At 39.1% G+C, this 21,166-nt stretch overlaps 2 protein-coding genes across 2 annotated transcripts in view; both read right to left on the bottom strand.

Annotated features, from left to right (window-relative positions):
• Positions 1–1,191: 1,191 nt before the first annotated feature.
• Positions 1,192–16,016, bottom strand: LOC119647578 (pre-rRNA-processing protein TSR1 homolog). The gene is made up of 8 exons (XM_038048585.1): positions 15,790–16,016; positions 15,652–15,731; positions 6,042–7,097; positions 5,846–5,975; positions 2,314–2,458; positions 2,132–2,255; positions 1,792–2,058; positions 1,192–1,726 (listed from the first exon to the last, which is right to left on the bottom strand). Exons 1-8 carry the CDS (start codon positions 15,896–15,898, stop codon positions 1,259–1,261), a joined length of 2,379 nt encoding a protein of 792 aa, XP_037904513.1. The 5' UTR covers positions 15,899–16,016; the 3' UTR covers positions 1,192–1,258.
• Positions 16,017–20,513: 4,497 nt separating this feature from the next.
• LOC119647579 (nocturnin) overlaps positions 20,514–21,166 on the bottom strand; it is a 33,149-nt gene continuing 32,496 nt past the window's right edge. The window contains exon 6 of the mRNA XM_038048586.1: positions 20,514–21,103. Within this exon, the coding sequence (XP_037904514.1) occupies positions 20,966–21,103 (138 nt within the window). The 3' untranslated portion in view covers positions 20,514–20,965. The remainder of the gene's footprint in view (positions 21,104–21,166) is intronic.

The following is a 21,166-nucleotide window of genomic DNA, read 5'->3' as shown; positions in this document are numbered from 1 at the left end:
CTTCAGGCAAATCAGCAACAGATCAGATTTTGTCTTTGCGGCAAGCGTTTAAAAAACTGTTCTAACATGGACATCAGTATCAGTAAAAGCAGCAGAGTCACTCTCGAGACCATTCTACATCAAAAACGGTCTAAGACAAGAGGATGCCCTGCCATGCGCCCTCTTTAGCATGGCCCTGGAGAAAGTGATCCGTGATGCTGAGGTAAATGCAAGAGGAACGACCCTCTTTAAGTCCATCCAACTACTGGCACATGCTGACGATTAACATCATGGGAAGAACAAGCCGGAACGTACAAATCAGCTTCATCCAGATCGAGCAGGCGACGCAAGATCTTGGGCTGCACATCAATGAAGGCAAGACAAAATATATGGTGGCAATATCAGCAGCAAAATCCAACCAACCAACATCAAACCGCACTGATCAAACGGGAAGAATAAAGATAGGAGACTACAACTTTGAGACCGTTGATAATTTCTCCTATCTAAGGTCAGGCTCAAAAATCACAACCGACAACAGCTACGACGATGAAATCCGCGCCAACAGAGCCTATTTCAGCTTACAGAAACTCTTCCGCTCGAAACGTCTCACCATAGGGTCAAAGCTCTTATTGTACAAGACAATGATCTTGCCAGTCTTCATGTATTCCTCGGAAACTTGGGTTCTTAGCAAGAAAAATTGCAAATTCTTGGCCACTTTCGAGAAAAGAATCCTCCGAAGAATTTTTGGCCCCCTACATGAGGATGGACGATTCCGTAGCCTACACAATGACGAAATCTATGAGCGATACCATGACCGTCAGGTTGTGGATAAAATCCGGCTCAATAGGTTACGGTGGGCGGGTCACTTAATCCGTATGGATGATGATCCCACCCGGAAAGTCTATAATGGCAATATCTATGGTAGAAAAAGAAGAGGACGCAGTCCTTGCCTGAGATGGAACGATGACATAGGCCAGTACGCCAGGCAGCTTTTAGGGACGTCGAATTAGTGGACTTCGGCCCAAAACCGGAATATCGAACTCCTTATTAAGACAGGTCTAGACCGGATACCGGTTGTTGCGCCGTTGATGATGATGATGACCCTTCATATAAATCCGTAAATTTTCGAACCTACCTTGATCTGATTTATCAAAACTAGGATTAAATTTGACGTCAGGTAAGGATATTTTTATTTTGAAAGAAAAAAAACTGTAAATTAACATTATCTATATATTTTTTTCAAAAATAAATATAAACCGATCGAAAGAAACCTTTCTGCTTAGTCCTGCATTTTATTAGCATCATCACATCGAACAACACATTCTTCATAATTCCATTTAGGGAAAACTCTCTTATATAAATACAGGAACACTGTATCGTACGATTTCAGCTGACCATCGAAAACGCATTTCATATGACCATGCGTGCCTAAAGACTCCTTGATGTGTCCCAAACGGCCGCATTTTGTACGTAGTTGAACTGGTTTGAAGTATTCAACGTCAGGCTTGTTGAAGAACATATAACGGACGGTGGCACTCTTGCGATTTATCTTAAAAGGATGCCCGCTGAGAACTATTCTCTTCAAAATTATCCTGTCTGGATTGCAGGATAGCAGACAACCACGCGCAACGAGGGCTAAGCTCGTATCAGGATTTTCTTTGAAGCACAACACAGGAGCCGGAGGAAATTGAATTGGTGCGTAAAACGTCGCCACTACTGTTGTGTGAGGTCTGAAGAATCGTTCGTACTGAAAGATTAAAAAAAATATTATTTTCGGAAAAATCAGTTGACAGGATCGGTTTGAAATTGTACCTTGTGTTTAGCGCCGTTTGTATGCTGACTAAAAATAGGATTGACAACAAATCTTCGGTAACCGCATTGAATAATCAACTTTTCCTTAGATTTGATTGGAACCTCTGAATCCGGTATTCGCTTCAGTATCACGTTAACAACAGACATTTGGTGTTCATGCGGCAAAATGCCGTACATCACAATATTAGGTGATTGCTGGGCGGATTGATAAGCGGCCCATTTTTCCTGGGGAACGTTGGCAACGTGAACGGTAATATACCACCCGGGCTGAAATTTAAATGTAAAATTAGATTCTATATAACTTTTTGTTGCTTTCTGTGTTGTTTATTGTTGTACATACCATCACACCATCCACTTCCGCCGCTTCCTGGATTACCCGACGTTTCGTACGATCGAAATTTTTGAATTGATAAATCCGTGCATAATCGCTCGGGAGATTCTCTTTAGGATCCCATGGCGACGTTCTATCAAAATAGGTTTATTGAAATGAAATTCGTTTAGAAATAAATCTCGAATATGTACCTGAACGATTCCAATCCTCTGTACTTTTGGAATCTTTCCTTTGCTGGAATGTCCTGTGGAGTATCAATTTCGTCTGGCCATAACTGATCGGTGCGCGCTTCTTTAATTTTTCTCAGAGTTTCTATTTCCTCGTGGAGGTCCATCGCTGAAAATATATGAATAACAATTGTTGCACAGAGAAGCTTATATTTTGGCGAATTTTTGGCAATATTTAGACTATACGTAAAAACTTATTTTATCAGTAAGGTATTGACTGAATGAAAAAACTTGTTTTATATCTGAGTGAAATTATGCGGTGTTTCCAACGATTAATTAATTGAAATAATAAAAACTTGTTGTTTCTTTTTCGTTGGTGTGGATATTTATTCTTGCAAATACCGATATTTCGGGAACCACTTGCTCCCTTCATCAGTGCTAACAAGTTTGCATGTAAAGCAAACGATATTGCACGAGCATTGTTTTTCTTCTTCAGTCTTTGCCCCGTTCAGAAGTGGGGTCGGCTCGTCTTGATGGGTTGAACTATTTCGCTTCATGCATTAGCGCAACCTGGATGACCTGAAGTGGCGTTCCACAACTGGCGGTCTTTGTGATTGACGTACCGCTCTGTCGTATGTCGATATGGGGATGCGCCGATCGTGCAAAAATTGCGAGAAAGACGTCTTGGATGGAAGGGTCATGTAATTCACGTTAAGGAGAATTCACTCGCCAAGATTGGTCTGAACATCGAAGTCGATGATAAGCGAACAAAACAACGGAAAAACGGTGAATCAATACGCTGAATGGGGATTTGAAGGCCTCGCGACTACTTCAAGATCAGGCCTTTGATAAAACATGCATTATGTATATTATGTATATGCATTTAGCATGTCAGACTACTCACTTTAGTGTGTTATTGATATTTAGTACTTTGGCTTGCAGTAAATTTAAATGGTAAAGACAACTTGGAGCTACTCTAACTTTGTTAGTAATAGTATGATTTTGATCAAACTTGGGGATAATATGCTTCATGACTAACTTTTATAACTCTGGGATAAACTTAAGGGGGATTTTTACTCAATTTCATAGATTATTCACTGCATGTCTGGGCGTTCACAGTTCCCACCTTCTCACCAAAGTTCGTCTCAATCGGTATAGCCGTTTCCGAGAAAAGTGCGTGTGACAGACAGACGGACAGACAGACAGACATTGAACCGATTTTAACCGACCCCGCTTGTGAACGAGACGAAGACTAAACAAGTCGGGAAACCGCACTTCAGGTATAAAAGGTTTTGTGTTTCCCTATGCGAGGAGCATAATGCGGTTGGCTGATAAATCTGAGCGATTTAAATACCTCGGGTTAATGCTATCAGCCAATGGAGAACTGCGTAATAAAATTGTTTTACGCATTAACGCAACCTGGATGAAGTGGCATTTCACAACAAGTGTTCTTTGTGATCGACGCATCAGCGCAACATTCCGAATCTAAAATTTACTGCAATGTCGTCCGTCTGCCGCTCTCTATAGTTTTGAGTGTTGGCCGACTATAAAAGACAATGAGCGGTATCTTGCGGTAATGGAGACGAAGATGTTGCGTTGTACGAGTGACGTGACACGTTTTGATGACATTCGAAATGAGGATATCCGCGATCGATATGGGGTTGCACCGATCGTGGAAAAACTGCGAGTGAGGCGTTTTCGATGGTGTGGTCAAGTAATTCACGCTAACGAGAATTCACTTAACAATATTGGGCTGAACATCGAAGTCACTGGTAAGCAACCAAAATGCCGCCCCAAATAACGGTGGCTTGATACGCTGGATGGGGATTTAAAGGCCACGCGATTACATCCTGATCAGTCATTTCATAAAATGAAATGACGAAACCGATCACGGCGAGCCGACCCCGCTTGTGAACGGGACAAAGGCTGAAGAAAACGAAGATGTGAGCGACGAGGAACGACAGCTCCGTGCCACATAGCTAAAAATTCCATTGCTCTCTATTTTTTAAAAAGCAATTTAAATAAATCAATTGATGGAAAGCCCTGACTATTGATAATAGTCAATCTTATACGCTCCCCACACTGAATTTAATATTATTAGCAAATGCCAAGAATTTAACCTACATCAGATATGAAAAAGGGCTGGGGAGAATTAGATTCTTCTTGAATGGAATTTTAATATTTCACTCGAATGTCAATTATTTTTGTTAATTATGACGTCAGCATCTTATTTGTATGGCTGAGGATGATAAGTTTAAACTGCTATAACTTTGACACTAATAGTTGAACTTTCATTAAACTTGGCACGAGGCTGTCCTCTATGTCGGTGCTAAATTTAGTAAACCTAGGATGATCTTAAGGGAAGTTTTCAGTCAATTTCTAAAAGTTGGTAATATACTATTAGTAAGTTTATTTGAGCAGATATCGGAATTGGACATATTTTGAGGCATACATTTCATCTAAATGCACCACCCTGATTTTTTTCGGATTTTTAGCTTGGGTAGCTTCCGAAAATGAGTCCTGTCTCACTTTAAGTGCGTACATTTTGACTCCTCACTCGCACACTTTGCAATTCACGACAAACTAATATCAGTTGCGGAAAGTACTAATCGAGACCTTTCACTTGATACCCTACACGACTATATCCGATGAAAAAAATTGTTGAATCCCCTTTTGCATGTATGGGGGACCCTCCTTTAAGCTCCACCTAAATTTATGCTACTCGCTGTATGCGTGGGATTTCATAATCCCCATCTGTCCACCAAATTTCGTTCGGATCGGTTTAGCGGTTTTGGAGAAAGGTGAGTGTGACAGCCAAACAAACAGACAGTGAGTCGATTTTAATAAGGTTTTGTTTTACACAAAACCTTACAAAAAAAATTAGCAGATATCGAACTTCTCTCAGGCCCCCATTGCCACCAGCTAGAAAAATCTTTTGATAAAAAGAACAAATTTGAACACTCAGTATTTGCCGTAGAAAGAAAAGTTTAAAAGAGCGAAGTACACATCTGTTCATCATTCAACTCAGTCACATCAAAGGAAACTACAACTTAATATTGTCCTTAATAACTTCTTAGAAAACGGTCAGGTACGACACTACTACGAAAACGATAAATATGATACCGCCATTAGGAGTTATTCCATTACACCGATGCGACTAAACCACTTTGTGTTTTTCTAATGAGGTTATGCAGAAATGTTCGAGTTAAACTGATATGGTCACATCGCTGGAATTTGTACGGACAATCAATAAGATTTATCAGCCCTAAAAGACAACACCGTATCAAACTCGTCAGTATAGTGCTGCCATCAGATATTGCTTAAATTTAATCAACTGAAAGAATCGCTCCTTATGTGAATGCCAAGACATCGTTGATATGAGAAGGCTGACAGCCTGGCGCTCAGGGAGGCGACTTTTGGTGTTGAAACCAATCACTGCTATGTTTGCAATGGGATCCAGTAAAAACCGAAAGATTCTTTGCGAACAATACAGAATCTGATTCAGACGATTAAAATTTCAAGAACCTTTTCCCGATACTTATAAAATTGTGCGCACCTAAATCATATTTTTCATCATTAACGGGGCCATCAGATACAGAAACCATTTCGAATTGTTCCTCAGTATCGCTTCGTGCTTGCTCCATCTCCTCATCTGAATTCACTTCTGATGCACATGACATAAAGTCCTGGAAAATGGAATATTGCATTATTCAATTGAAATTTAAAAAACCCATTCAATGATCTACACATACTTCATCACTATTTTCATCGTCATCATCTTCAGCATCGTTATCATCGACTTCCTCCACATCTGGAATCCAACATGCCTGATAGTCACTCATTCCCTTCGGTACGCGCTTCACAAGTCGCGTCTTCTTTGTTTCTTCATTTGCATTTGCAATTTCATCTTCGGTCGGCCAAGTCTGCTCTGCATCCATCTCATCTGGAATATTTTCGGTTTGCAAGCTAGTCTGTTTGCTTGGTTCTGATTTTGCAATCACCCTTACTTCAGTGGTGGTCATTTCTGCCTCTTTACTCTTATCATATTTATGTGGATCGGTGGGAGCATCAATTTGACTCATTTGGAAATCTCCTAAGCCGGGGATATGCACTAATCCGTTAACATCTAACGGGATTCCGCGCAAGAAGCCTGTCAATTTAAGTGTTCCATTTTCTCCATCTGCATCGGGAACGTACTCCACCTTTTCAGCATGTAGATGTGGCCGATTAGCAGCATTGTGTAGGATATTTTTCTTCTGTCCACCAATTCTCCGCAGCATGTTCAGACCTTCTGCATTAGTGTCCAGTTGCATGATTTTCTCCTCCGGCAATAGTTTAGAAATAAATTTTTGAACGTTAGCTTTGAGTTGTTGCTTCTTCTTCGGATTTATTGATTCCATATCCATAAGGGCGACTATTGGAGAGGGAATTCCTTGGGCGCTTATCATATTGAATATTTTCTGACCCCACCGATCAAACACTTCGTCTTCACCGGTGATTGCGGAAGTGAGTAGCAAAGTTGTATCGCAGACTTTCAGATAATCTAAAACTGCTAGTTCATTTCCATGTCCTGTTGGCGGTATGATGAATGCAAATCGCTGCTTGAAACGAGGCACAGTAATGTATGTCACGCCAGCTAGAGATTTATCAACAATTGCTTCGTCATCAGCGGCTGACAGTACAGCTAACGCTGACTGGGCATCAATATGACCGTGAAGTGGTAGAATGCAAACAAGAAATGGAGCTGTGCTGGTTCCGCCCAGTAGTCGCTTTTTTGCGAGAATTTCATCTCGCTTATTTTTACGAATCTAATATAAACGAAAAAGCAGTTTTAGAAATGAAGCATTTGATTTAAGCTACATATGTACAAAGTTTCATATGCTGCAATCCAAAAGCTAATAAGTTTAGCAAAGAAATAATTATAACATGTACAGCGAAAAATAAAAATATGAAAATATTTTGATTTTTTCCGTAGTTTGAAAACACAAAATTGTAATATTATGCCCCTTGGCTTCGTAACTTGGGTTTTTCGTGTAGGGTTGTCTGCTCTGCCCAACCCTCAACCTGGTGGACCAATTGGTACAATTTGTCACGTTTTTAGACGCGGGGGACTTGCCTTCATCCTTCTTCGTCTGCAGTTTTTTATTAAGAAAAAAACCCCAGCCACGTGGGGGTTGATATAGGGTTTGATAGTAGAACTGTTGGTGTTGATTCAGCAGGGGTTTCCTAGGTTTTATGCTCCATCGTGGGTACCAATCCACGTTTCGCTCTAGGACCTATACTACCCTTTGAACGCGGTTATCCACTGTGGTCGGTGAAGAACTAGGTGAGCTTCTATCCATCTATCCATCCACTGAGATAGTAACTCCCTTAATTTAGGGATTGAGAATTCGTTCAATTCGTTCCTTCCTTGCCATAAAAGGAGACTAAAAGGAATAGTGACGTGTGTGTTGTTTTTTGCTTCTCCATGCCTCAGACAAGAACGAACTTATTGTTTATAATGTAGTATTCAAGTTGGTCTTCGAAATGCACGCCCGCTCCTCGACAACTCTATCGAGGGCCCCCAAAAAGCTTACTCTCTCCCCAGCTTAATTTAGAGTTCTACCGCTACAAGTTGGACACTCTGAGAAAAGTTTGCTTCAGAAAATTGTTTAGTATTGGGTCGGCATTAAAGCCTTTTTTGCCGGCGCTACTCAGGTCGCCACGTCTCGAAAGGGCAGCAAAAATTTGGCTGACTGTCAAATCGTGCAAACTGATCGATGGAGACAAGGGGTTAAAGGCTCTATTGCGAGTAATAGCAAGCGTGATGAACTCGAGCTACGATACTGTTTCGAGATGTAAGTATAGTGAGCACCGTGTCGAAGGAACATTTATTATTGCTCTGATCAGATAAGAAGAAGTTACTACAAATGACATGGAGGACCGTATCTCACGTCACGGAATAACTTGCAGGTCTTCTCCGGTCGGAGACTTTAACGTTCGGCTCCTCAATCATGATGAGAAACAGCTGAAGAAGTGAAAGGATCACGGTTCACAGAACTAGGAATGTTTGCACTTCCAAGCAGTAGCTATCCTGCAAAACTGTTCTTTGCATTCTGAGAATCTGATATTTTCCAATTGAATGAAAAAAGCAAATGACCGTAAGGATTCCGAAGGAGGGAACTCGTATTGAGTGCGGCAACTGGAGAAGTTTTTTCGTGCTTCCTGCTGTCGTGAAGATCTTAGCTGACATCATTCTTGAATACATCGAGGAACACCTCAAAAGCTTGGTCGACATGAAGCAGGTTGATTTCCGAGCTGAATCCTTCTGTACCGATCAGATTAACATCGATCCACCTGCTCTTCAACGACAACGTCAACAGGGTGTCTGTTGTCTACAAGAGGGATATTCCGAAAAACTTCCATTAATAAAGAGATACATGATGCAAAATATCATTTGTTGCATTACGGTAAATTTGCCGAGGATTTTGAAGGAGTGTCAGCGAAGCGATGAGCTGCCTAAATAAGAGGAAGACTGACATTCTTTCTAGCCAGTATCCTAAATCACCAATGCCAAGGGATAGATAGCATGATTGTGAGATTTCATTTCGACAAGCAAATAGGAACACGATGGGGTAACAGAGTAAATTGGGAGAGCGTGACCGTGAAGTACGGCTTCAACAACCAACTAATTACCTAGTTCACTGATAAATCCCCTCACAGCAGAGGGAGCGGGCCCCGAGGTCATTAGTCCAAAGAAAACCCATAGATATGCCCCATCAACCCACAAAATATTGATAGATAGCGTAACATTGCTGTTTTGGTCGATATTCAGGCGGCTATTAAAGCATTAAGTCCAACCGGGTAAACTCTAAACTGGATGGGAATGTCTTAATAGACTGGAGACGCTTGGCGAGAATATTAACATTTGGATGCTTTGGGTTCAAAGCTACATTGGATTAGAAGGTAATGAGGCAGCGGATAAGCAGGCCAGGAAAGGAACTGCTACACCGCTATCTGGACCAGAAACCCTCCGTGCAATCAGACGGAGGATGCTGGCCGAACCTACCAGGGATGGGCAATCCAAGGTGATTGGGGATATCTGTGAGTGATGAAACTTCCATATATATCCTGGGACAATGTCCAGCACTTCTGTAAAGTAGGTCAATATACCTGGGAGAATACTTAAAACCTGAAGCCAAGCTGAAACACCTACTAAATTCCTGTCGGTTATAGGCTTGATCGACAAAGTATTATTGATAAGTAAACTAAAAACATTAAAGGGGCACAATAGTGTCCGGATAGCTGAGTGGTTAGAGCACGAGGCTGTCGTACGGAAGGTTGCGGTTCAAATCTTACTGGTGGCAGTGGGATTTGTATCGTGATTTGACGTCAGATACCAGTCGACTCAGCTATAAATGAGTACCTGAGTCAAATCACGGTAATAATCTCGGGCGACCGCAATGCTGACCACATTGCCTCCTATAGGGCACTATAATTCTGTAGTGTACCGTTACGGTCTTGAATGAAGTGCTCTTACACACTTCAAAGTCCTGATCCAATTGGATTGTTGCGCCAACGATTATTATTATTAATAGTTCCTTTAGAACGCGATGCTAACTGACTTGTATATTTTGAACGTAATCACAAGGCAGCACTTAAAAAGATAAGAATAAGGAATGCTTAAAATAATTCCTCTAATTCGGGGATATTAAGCAAACCTGCCATAGACGATACCAAGTTCGTTTGATACAGAGTCGAGTGTAGAACCTGCCATAAAGCCAATTAGTCACTTGCCACAACATCGATCACACCACAATCAGCAGTCGATTTAAACGTGGCTTTCTGGATGTGCGTGGCATAGAGTTACCTGCGCCTTCATGTTGCGGCCACAACAACTGGTTTAGAGAGCTTCGACCCATCATACAGAATTCTGCTGTTATTCGAAAATTGGAAGACTAACTTGCTGATTAGACGATTGTTTCGCGAAAGCCATCAAAAATGTTCCAAAATCCTAGGGATGCGGTGACTGCGGGAACATGGAAACGAATTCACAAACGTGAGGAGTTAAAGGATCCACTTTTCACTGCGAATGGTGGCCAACTCACAGCAATGCAAAATGCGAATACGAACTGTCCTTCCAAAGAAAACTGAAACTAACACGGCCGTCAGTATTCAAAGACGATCTCCGGCAGAACTATTTCTGGCGACCTCTGCAGTTTCTCTTGAAATACTTCTACACAACCGAAAATTTGGGAATTTGAGATCTTTCCCAGGAAATGAAAGACTGGGATGATTGTTTAAATTCAAAGAAAGGTAAACTTCTTGAGTGTGGATCAAAACACTTGCATTTACGAGAAGAGTATTGAAGGCGTCCAAATTACGTACAAATTGATCGTATATGTGAGAACCGTCGTTACTGCGGTTGGAAAATCCCGCTTCCTTATTACAAGGTTTACAGGATGCAGGATCCCTACTCAGAACATATCTGCAACTAGTGAATAATGACCAGCTAGAGTGCCCAAAATACTACTACACGTCTTCAATTCAACAGGATAAACTTTGCAGCATGTTTGTTTGCTTCTAACAGGGAAAGTTTGGTGTGTTTAGCAGCCTTAAGAGGGTCTACCGTCGTGGCTCCAGGAAATTGATTGTTTTGCATATTTTGAAAGTAGATTATGTTTGGAGGCGGAATATGAACACCTGTGGCCTTTTCGAGCGATTACTGGCGTGTGACCGCTCCGTTCATTTTTCCACCTATAAATTGTTCCCCAAAGACGTTAACAGTTAAGCGTTAACATTCTTATAATGCGTATGAATATGTGTCTGGGGCTGTGAGTGCTTTTCAAGGTTTTGTGTAAAACAAAATTCGTACTTTCCAAAGCTGGTCTTAATTTTGACATTTAACAGGGTGCCCAACCGAAAAATCTGAAAAAAAAATTAAGAGGCTGCCACTGTGTGGTGGCTAGGCTCGAAAATACTTTCCATACCGATATCCCTTCAAGTAAAGTTAATAATAGTGTATTACTATAATTTTCAGTAATTGGCTTCAGAGTTTCCCTTAAATTCATCCTAGCACCACGAAATTTTACAAGAATGTAGGCTATAATGTAGAACTTGATCCTACCAAGGTGGTGGAAATCGCACTATTATTAAAAAAGTTAGGTCGAAATTGTCACTTCTTCGGAAATACAAGATTTTAAATGTCAATATCACTCGAAAGTGAATATTCTCACATAATATATGCGTATATTACGTGTTACGCACTAATGGAACAAATTCACACCCACATGTCTTTATAAAAGAAATACACAAAACATTTTATACCTGAAGCGTCCAGCTTCCGGTTTCCCGACTTGTTATATTGTATGTTGAAGATAGCTTAGGTTAGAAAAACCCGGTTTTTCTGCTATTTGAATCAGAAATGGATTCGAAAAGAAAGCAAAGTAAGGGCTACAACGTCGTATCACAGATCGCTTGAAAAAAGGGAAGAACAATAATCCTCATTTGATGGAAAATGAGACGAAATATACAAGTAAGTCGGCGCGAAAACTCAGTTGCAAGTGATCGTTAGGAGCACTGGTCAGCTAGTCTGGAAAAACTGTCATGGAGAAGTGATTCAAATGGATCATTCGGTGTGATAATTTTGACGATAAAAAATGCCAAGTTCTCCGTTAACGCGTTTGATTGGTGTCGGGCTTGAAAGAATGAATAAATTTTTCAACTTTATGGACATTTGTATTAGTATTGCGAATAACACTTTTTATGCGACTCTTAAAAACATCAGGATCGCCAGAGAAAGAGTTAAATGTGGCGCATGGGAATGTTACTGAACATCTGACTTTCGAGTCTTGGAAGAACCATGGTTTTACTTCACTGAAAAGCTTTGGAAGCTTCAGCGGGAAAGTGCTCGACGCGATAATAAAATCTACCCTCTGCCAATTATGCGCCTCTCAAAAACCTTTACGAGAAGAAAACATTGAAGAATTTGAAAAATGATACGAAACGTACCAGAAAGATTGTTCTATCAATCATACAGGAAGTGCGGGTAAAAGGGAGTTCGATGTCATTACGGAAATGTTTATGAGGTCAATTGTGAAATACGTTCAGTACATTTGAGACGGCGGGAGTAAACTTTCAAAGGAATTCTTCAGTCAAACATTATGGGGACGTAGTAATTGTACGAAAAAAAGAATGTGTAGGGCACATCGAAAAGCGAATAGGAACACGGCTCGGAAAACTAAAAAAGATAATGTAAGGCGGCAAGGGAAAAGGAAAGTTGACCGACAAACTTATTGGAGGACGAAATTTTATTGGTTTGTAATTCTGTAGATGACATGAAGAATGCCACTTTGGCTTTGAACCCCAATATTCAAAGTGCCCTGGAGAAAAAAGATCTTTGGCGTAACAGACCTGCACTGAGTTATAGTTTAAGAGCTGTCGGTGAAGCAACAGCCGCACAATCAGAAGACCTACTGGAAGTCAAATTTTGTCGAATTTTGATCAGAAACAAACTGACTCCGGCTCGGCTAAATTTTTGCATACATATAAAGTGAAAACCGTAGAAGATCGTATGGGGGGAAAAATAAAAATATTTACAGGATAAGGAAAAAAACCTAGTTCTTTTTTCAACGTATATACATGGACACTAATTTCAAACATATATATATTTTACAGTCATTTCTTAGCTGCGATTTGACGTGTATTCGAATACTCAAGCTATCGTAGTTTTTAAGTTATTATGACTTTAGTAGTGTAAAGGCGACGATTTTTTTAGAAATTAAAATGCTAAAGGATTAAGAAATCGAAAAAAATGACTTAATATTTTTTGCTTAGAATTACATGAGGAATCGGTTGGAATACAATTTATCCGGTAATTTTGGAACACCATGTATATGTGAGAGATATAAATGCGAAATGTCAAAATACTTTTTCATATGCAAATTCAAGGTGTTTTCTGCAACTTTAAGCCTTCTGACAGTCTTTTATCTTCCACGTAGCCTTCTGACAACATGTGTACTGCATTTGTGGGTCTTCACTCTCTATGTATGCAAGAATTCAAACGTGCAGGAGTCAGTTTCTTTCTGACCAAAATTTGACAGGATTGACAGCCCGCCCACGCCTTAGTCTTCCAGTAGGCTTTCTGACTGTTGCTTCACCGACAACATTCCATCTGCAGTTAAAATTTTGCGTGCATGTAAATTTTCATGTAGCCAGCTATCCGTCTATTAACGGGCTTGGCGATAGCCCAAGACAACCAAGAGGGGAAACTAAGGTGTATTAAAACGTGAGAGAAAGCAATATTGCATATTATTAAAAGCATTCTCTCGTCAGATTGTCGCGTAGCCATAGACACTACAGACCGTTAAATATTGGCAAAGATAAAAGCTTTTCCTTTCTATTCAAAACGTAAACTCCTGCTCCCGAACCCGATTTTGTTTTTAAACTATTGGTGTAGAAGGCCTCAGTATATCCTGCCATGTGTTTCTTCTGGTTCCTCTCAGTTTGTTCTACGTCTGAGTAGAACTTCATATCTTCTGCCAAGCAGGCAGGCAGGGTTTGCAGAAATCTCCAATTCTCCCCCTTCCACTTCTGTCTCCTATTCACCCGAATAATGTACTTCCAAGAGAATCTGTACAGATGCAATTCTGGAACTCATGAAAGTCTCATTTGGCTTTTTAAGAGAAACCACCTTAGCCGACTCATCTCCTTTACGGACTCTACATAGTTTTAAAAATTCTCTTTCGCCTTCCAGTCCCTTACAGTATGTTCTAAAGGAGTCTCGCTGTGAGTTCCAGAAATTTAACCCGTCGTCATTCTTATTGCTTTTATAAACCCAATTCAGAAATCGTTTGTTTAACCTTAAGGGGGTCATCCCGTGTGTCGGATGCGCGGAATCGATTTTTTTTGGCATCAATTGTATCTATATATAAATGTATGGGAAAAGTGATTTTTCGATATTCGGAGTCGTTCGGAAATTATAGTGTTAAACACGTGATAAGTCACATGCCAGATTTATGTCGATCGGCCTAATAAAGTTCGTATTTATCGGTCGGAATAACATTCGAAAGACTTCGCTAAAAGGACAAGAATTGAAGGCAAGGCTGTACTTGTGTCTCTTCAGGAAACCTAAGGTTTATGGACTAGGTATAGCAGATTAATGTCCAGTTAAGGTTTTATGGCTAAAATTCGCATTCTACTTTTTAAATGGGTTTTTCTCGAAACTGCATGTTGGAAATCGGCTGCCACTATAGACCACAATCTATCTACCGAAATTCTTTGAAATTTTCAGGACTTATTCAGAACATATTTCTACGATCCGCAAACTAGGATAATTGCGATTCATTCGTTAGTTGTTAATATTTTTTAATAATCCTAGTTTGCGAAGTATAGGTGAGCCTTACATTAAAATACCGTTTACTTTTTTCTTCAATATGATCGCAGCGCCCTGTAGTGTGGCAACAGAAAAACCCCTTTTTTGGAGATGGGTGTATAAATTCCTCTGTATTTCAACAATGAACTATGTGATCGGGCTGGAAAAATTACTATACACGTTCAAGATATTAATAAATCTATGGTAAATATTCGTACTTGTATCTTTATCCAGTTCTTCACAAAAAAATTGCTAAAGCCAAAAAACGGCCTTAAATTTTTTTACAATTCTCGGTTCCACGAGGAGACCGTTTTACCGTTTTTACCTCAGGTAATAGTACAATCTACTTCAAAGTATTCTAAAAGTGTGCAATTTAGAGTTTCATTGCTACGGCTACGTTATGCACTATCCCAGTATGATCGACAGGTCTGTCGCTTTAGGCTGCCTGGTGCAAAATTGGAGGAAGTGGGTAGCCTTTCCGAGAGATCCTGGAAGTAGCTAAAACACATATTGGCAATCCAATTGTCACTTCCAATCAAATATATAAGGAGTACGCGAAAAACCGATTTTATTTTCAATCATCATTGACCATTAAGTTCACACAAGGAACGATAGATTTAACTCGTCACAGATCACAGAAGAACTGAAACGTTGAAAAAATATAGACTCAAAGTTATAAACTCATCAGCAATGGCCTGAAAGTTGTCTTGAAATTAATGAAAAGTGTCTTTACAATTGTAGGAGGCTCTTGGACTGATGGGAGTTATTCAAGAGTTGCATTAAATATAAGTTTACGGGTGTACCAAATGCACCTAAGCCACAAAGCTAATCCTTCGATAGCAATGAATATTCGCAATATTCGAATCTCCTTTCAACAAGGAAGAAAAATCACTCAAGTCTTGTGAACATAATTTAGCTCATCCCTTGCGCTTGTTGTTCGCTTCTATCAAATTTCGAATAATCAAATGCGAGGTAAACAGCTCTCGTGAGGATTTCGAATTTTACATTACCTGGTTTGCCTGATTACGCCGCTGTTCACGTCGCTGCTGCTGCTTTTGTTTATGCGAGACAGCCTTCAAGGATACTTTGCCTAAACAATAGAAATGATTCCTGATATTTGTTGACTTTTCGAACCACAAAGAGCTAACCTTTGAGTGCATTGTCGATGGCACCCTTCGAACGGTGACGCCCAGTTTTGTGAGGCTTATTAGGTTGCTTAAACGACCCCGGACGATGTGATTGCTGATCTACAGCCATTTTCTTCCGAATTATAATTTATGTAGTGATAAACGCGAAACCGGCCCAATCAAAACAAGAACGAAAACACTAGCACGTTTGAGCACATGTCAAGTGACAGTTGGAAAGGAATGCTGTCAAAACACACTTGAAGAGGGTCAAATATTAAATTGAGTTCAATGGCGCGTACACGTTTGTGGTGAAAAGGTTTGAGGCTAAACTTAGAGCAGGCAAGTCTACTTCAACTTGTGAAGAGCGTTAATCGGTTGATTCGTGGTGAAGGATTAGTCGTCCCTTTGTATATTCTGTAGGATTTGGAAAGCAAATATTTGTAAATTTGAAGGAAAAATCATTCTTAAAAGGGCTTTATTAGCAAAACTACTTTTTATGGCGCTAGATTTATGCTATTCGTTACTAAATTTTTGATCGATGCTAGGCGACCGCAAGTCCACCATTTTCAAATAGACTAAAAAAAAAGTAGAATGACTTCCGCGCCGTAAAACGCCTTACGAATGCTTTTCAAACCGTCGCTAATTCTGGGCTGGTTCGATGTAGGATATTAAAAACTCACGGCTCTATTATTAAGTAGGTTTCAACTAAAACAGATGGGAAGCTTTTATCGCTAATGTGGAGTGTTCATTACAAAGTATATTTTTATAATAATCATACTAAAGTTACTCCATTCTACGAAGAAAAAAACAGCATCATAGAGAACAAAACAAAAAAAAAGGTAAATTATAGTAAAAACTAAAATTTATATATAAAATAATAATAAAAGAAAAAGAGAAAATAATAAGCGAATAAAAGGAAATCAAACCAAAATTCAATAATCTAGAATGATATTCGGTTGTAAAATAATAAATAAGAATAATATAACACAAATAAAATAAAACAAGTCGGGAAACTGGAAGCTTGACGCTTCAGGTATAAAAGGTTTTGTGTTTCCCTTTGTAAAAAGCATACCGCAGTTCCCCACTGGCCAATAGCATTGACTCGAGATATTTAAATTGCTCAGCGCTGTAAGCTACAGTAACCTGCCCAGAACTGAGTAAATTAAATATCTTGGGTCAATGTTATCAGCCAATGGAGACCTGCATGAAATGTTTTCACGCATTAATGCGACCTGGATGAAGTGGCATTCCACAACTGGTGTTCTTTGTGATCGACGTATCAGCGAACGTCTCAAATCTAAAATTTACCACAATGTCGCCCGTCTGCCGCTCTTTATAGTTCTGAGTGTTGGCTGACTATAAAAGACAATGAACGTCTTCGACGGTATGGTCACGTAATTCACGTTAACGAGAATTCACTTATCAAGATTGTTCTGAACATCGAAGTCAATGGTAGGCGACCAAAAGACCGCCGAAACAACGGTGGCTTGATACGCTGGATGGGCCTCTAAAAGCTTCGAAATTACATCCAGATCAGGCATTTGATAAAATAAAATGGCGAAACCGATCACGACGAGCCGACCCCGCTTGTGAACGGGAAAAAGGCTGAAGAAAAACAAGAAAATGTGAGGAGCGACGAGCTAATGACAACTCGGTGTCACATAGTTAAAAATTACATTGCCCTCTAGCTTTTAGAAAGCGATTTAAGGGGGTCATACCGTGTGAAGGTCGTTTTTTTTTCGCTTTTTAGATTTTTTTTTGTGAAGAATTCGATAAAGATACAAACACGAATTTTTGACCACATATTTATTAATGTCTTGAGCATGCGTAGTAGATTGAAATACAGAGCAATTTATACACCCATCTCCAAAAAAAGGTGTTTTTCTGCTGCCACGCTAGACGGCACTGCGATCAAATTTTTGGTGCCGTGTTAAACTTTTTTTCGTGAATTTTGGTGTTTCTTAAGGCTTCTTTAATGAATAAAAAAAAACTACTGAATGAATCGCAATTATCCTAGTTTGCGTTTCCTGAATATTTCAAAGAATTTCGTTGGATAGATTTTGGGCTATGGTGGCAGCAGATTTTCAATATGCAGTTTCGAGAAAAACGCATTTAAAAAGTAGAATGTGATTTTTAGCATAAAATCTTTCTTGATCATTGATCTGCTAAACCTAGTCCATACACTTTAGGTTTCTTCAATAAACACATGTACAGCCTTGGCCTCATTTCAGTGATGCCTTCTGGCGCTTTTAGTGCAAGCGCAGTTTTTAAATAATTCAGATCAGTCAAAATAATTGTGAAGATTTATGTATTAAAATTAATACAATCAAAGTAAAAATTTACACAGAAGGTCGGGTAGGCCAAACAATTGTAATAACCACCCATTGAAATAAAGTTAAGTTAGTTAAGCTTAATATTTAAGCTAGAATTAATCCATCATGTATTAGCGTAAGTCACTATGATCAATAAAAAAAAACTTAAACTTAAAACTTAATGGCCTCATTTCTTGTCCTTTTAGCGAAGTCATTCGAACTTCATTTGGACCGATAAATACGCGCATTATTACGGCGATCGGCATAAATCTGGCATGAAACTTATTACGTGTTTAACACTATAATTTCCGAGCAACTCCAAATATCAAAAAATCACTTTGCCCATATATTCTACACTATATCTAAACACAACTAATGCCAAAAAAAAATCGATTTCACGGATCCGACACACGGGATGACCCCCTTAATTAAATCATTTGATGGAAAGCCCTGTATTGATAATAGTCAATCCATATCCATATCCATATCCACTTTCGAGTGATATTGACATTCGAAGTCTTGAATTTCCAAAGAAGTGACAACTTTGACCTATTATAACTTTGTTAGTAATAGTGCAATTTCCACCAAATTTGGTAAGATCAAGCTGAATATTATAGCCTACATTGCTGCAACATTACGTGGTATTACGATGAACTAAAGGGGGGGTTGTGCAGCCAATTACTGAAAATTATAGCAATATATTCTTATCAACTTTATTTGAAGAGATATCGGTATGAAAGGTATGTCGGAGCCTAGCCACCATATAGTGGCAGCTTCTTGACTTTTTTTCAGATTTTGCGGTTAGGCAGTTTCTGAGAATGGCCCCGTGAAATAAATGATCACTTTCGACCCCCCACACTCCCCGCATTTTCAACAAGTGTCAAAACTAAGACCAGCTTCAGAAAGTACTAGCCGATACCTTCAATTTGATACCCCACATGACTATATTTGATGAAAAAAAAATGTACACCCCCATTTTGCAAGTATGGGGAAACCCTCCTCCTCCCCAAAAAATCCAACGTCAAAACGATGTATACGTGCGTGTTCACAGTTCCCACCTTTGCACCAAATTTGGTGTCAATCGCTATAACCGTCTCCGATATAAAGGCGCGTGACGGACAGACAGACAGACAGTAAACCGATAAGGTTTTGTGTTTACACAAAACCTTAAAAAGGGCCAGGGAGAAGTAGATTTTTCATGACTGGAATTTTAATATTTCATTCGAATGTCAATTATTCTCATTAATTATGACGTCAGTATCTTATTTGTATGGCTAAGGATGCGGTAAATTCGCAGGAAATTGATAAGTTTGAACTTCTATAACTTTGACACTAATAGTGGGATTTCCATAAGATGGTGCATGTGTATGCACGAGACAATCCTCTGTCGGTGCAATTTAGTACTCCTAGGATGAACTTAACGTGAGAATAAGTTGCTCTCCATTTGGTCCAGTCCAACATCAAGTGGATGTGGACTTAGGATCCCTCACTTATTCTAAACAATAACTTAAGGGGGGTTTTCAGTCAATTTCCAAAAGTCGGTAATATGCTATTGGTAAGTTTATTTGAGAAGATATCGAAATGGGAGGAAATTTGAGACCCAGATTTCATCTAAGGGCATCATCTTGTTTTTTTTTTGGATTTTTGGGCTGGGTAGTTTCCGAAAATGAGTCGTGTCTCATTTTAAGTGCGTACATTTTGACTCCTTACTTGCGCACTTACAATTCACGCCAAACCTAATGTTTCGGAACTACTACTAACTATTTAACTATTACTAACCAATACCTTTCATTTGATACCCGACACGACTATATCCAGTGAAAATTTTCTTTAAATCCCCCCTTTCCATGTATGGGGAGCCCCCCTTTAAACTCCACCTAACTTTATGTCACTCACTGTATGCGTGGGATTTCATAGTTCCATCTATCCACCAAATTTCGTTCGGATCGGTTTAGCCGTTTTGCGTATGACAGACAGACAGACAGACAGTGAACCGATTTTAATAAGGTTTTGTTTCACACAAAACCTTGAAAAGATAAAACGTTCCACCGTTTAAATAATGAATAAATAGGCATGTGTATATATTAACAACCTAGTGCTTTACTTTGGCCTGCATACAAGAATAACTTCGTACAACGTACATATATGGGCAACATCTAAGTTTTCAGCACGGTTAAATCAGAGAAAAATTGTCAGTTAAATCATATAAATAAACCACTAGAAAAAGAATCAGATCTGTCTACTCACAATGGAAGGGCTCACGCAATGGTCAGGGAACAAATCTAAATATAATCGTCGTGAAATTGAGTTGTAACTTGGAGATTTTCCGCTCGGCTTTTCTTCTTATCCAAAACGATTGTTTTGTTAAGTTTTGGTTCACTTTCATTCACACACACTATCTACCCATTCTTCTAACATAAAAATACATCTGACTTTATTTTTAATGTTTATTTCCTTTCGAAATGACAAAAAAATCTTTACAACAATAAATTATAAAATTATTATTTCGCATAATTTACATTATATTAAAATATTCTGTTCTAAAGTCTAACTAGATTTACTTATTTGACCATGATGACCATGACCTCGGTTCTCCTAAAATTACTCTTTTGTACCGTCTCTATCTAATAGGATGCTAAAAGATTATGTTTTTATTTCAAAATATTCTGCAAATGCTCTACAGAATATTGAAATTGTTCAAAAAATCTCGGTAATAGAAATTAAGATAAAGGAAGTTTGCCTTTTGGAGTTCATTTAAAATGAAAAATTGACTCTACTTAATGAAATGTGTAAAAAAATATTCCCGAGTTGAAAATCTAAACTCTGTTCCTTTCTAATGGTAAACACTACAATACTTATCTAATATCACGGTTTTACAATTGAAATTACGAAATTAGATCATTTGAATTATCGGTAAATTCTAAATCACACATCAATGAAAAGTGGTCGGAGGGATACTGAAAGCTGGGTGTTCGATTAACGCCAATTTCGTTTTCTGATGGGAATTGTAGACAATTATTGACCTAAAATATACAAAATCTAATTAATTGGATTCAGTTTGGATCTACTAAGCGAATGTAGAAAAC

The sequence above is a fragment of the Hermetia illucens genome, chromosome 2, assembly GCF_905115235.1.
Source record: "Hermetia illucens chromosome 2, iHerIll2.2.curated.20191125, whole genome shotgun sequence".
In the NCBI taxonomy this organism is placed as follows: domain Eukaryota; kingdom Metazoa; phylum Arthropoda; class Insecta; order Diptera; family Stratiomyidae; genus Hermetia; species Hermetia illucens.
This window is presented reverse-complemented; position numbering and strand designations above follow the sequence as displayed.

What these genes read in the sequence shown, in the direction of transcription:
- LOC119647578 (XM_038048585.1), bottom strand. Translation starts at nt 15,898, where the DNA reads ATGGCTGTAGATCAGCAATCACATCGTCCGGGGTCGTTTAAGCAACCT. An exon ending in GGCGTAATCAGGCAAACCAG is followed by an intron (nt 7,098 to 15,651) that starts GTAATGTAAAAT and finishes CGTTTATATTAG; the next exon opens with ATTCGTAAAAATAAGCGAGA. An exon ending in TGATGAAAAATATGATTTAG is followed by an intron (nt 2,459 to 5,845) that starts GTGCGCACAATT and finishes ATATATTTTCAG; the next exon opens with CGATGGACCTCCACGAGGAA.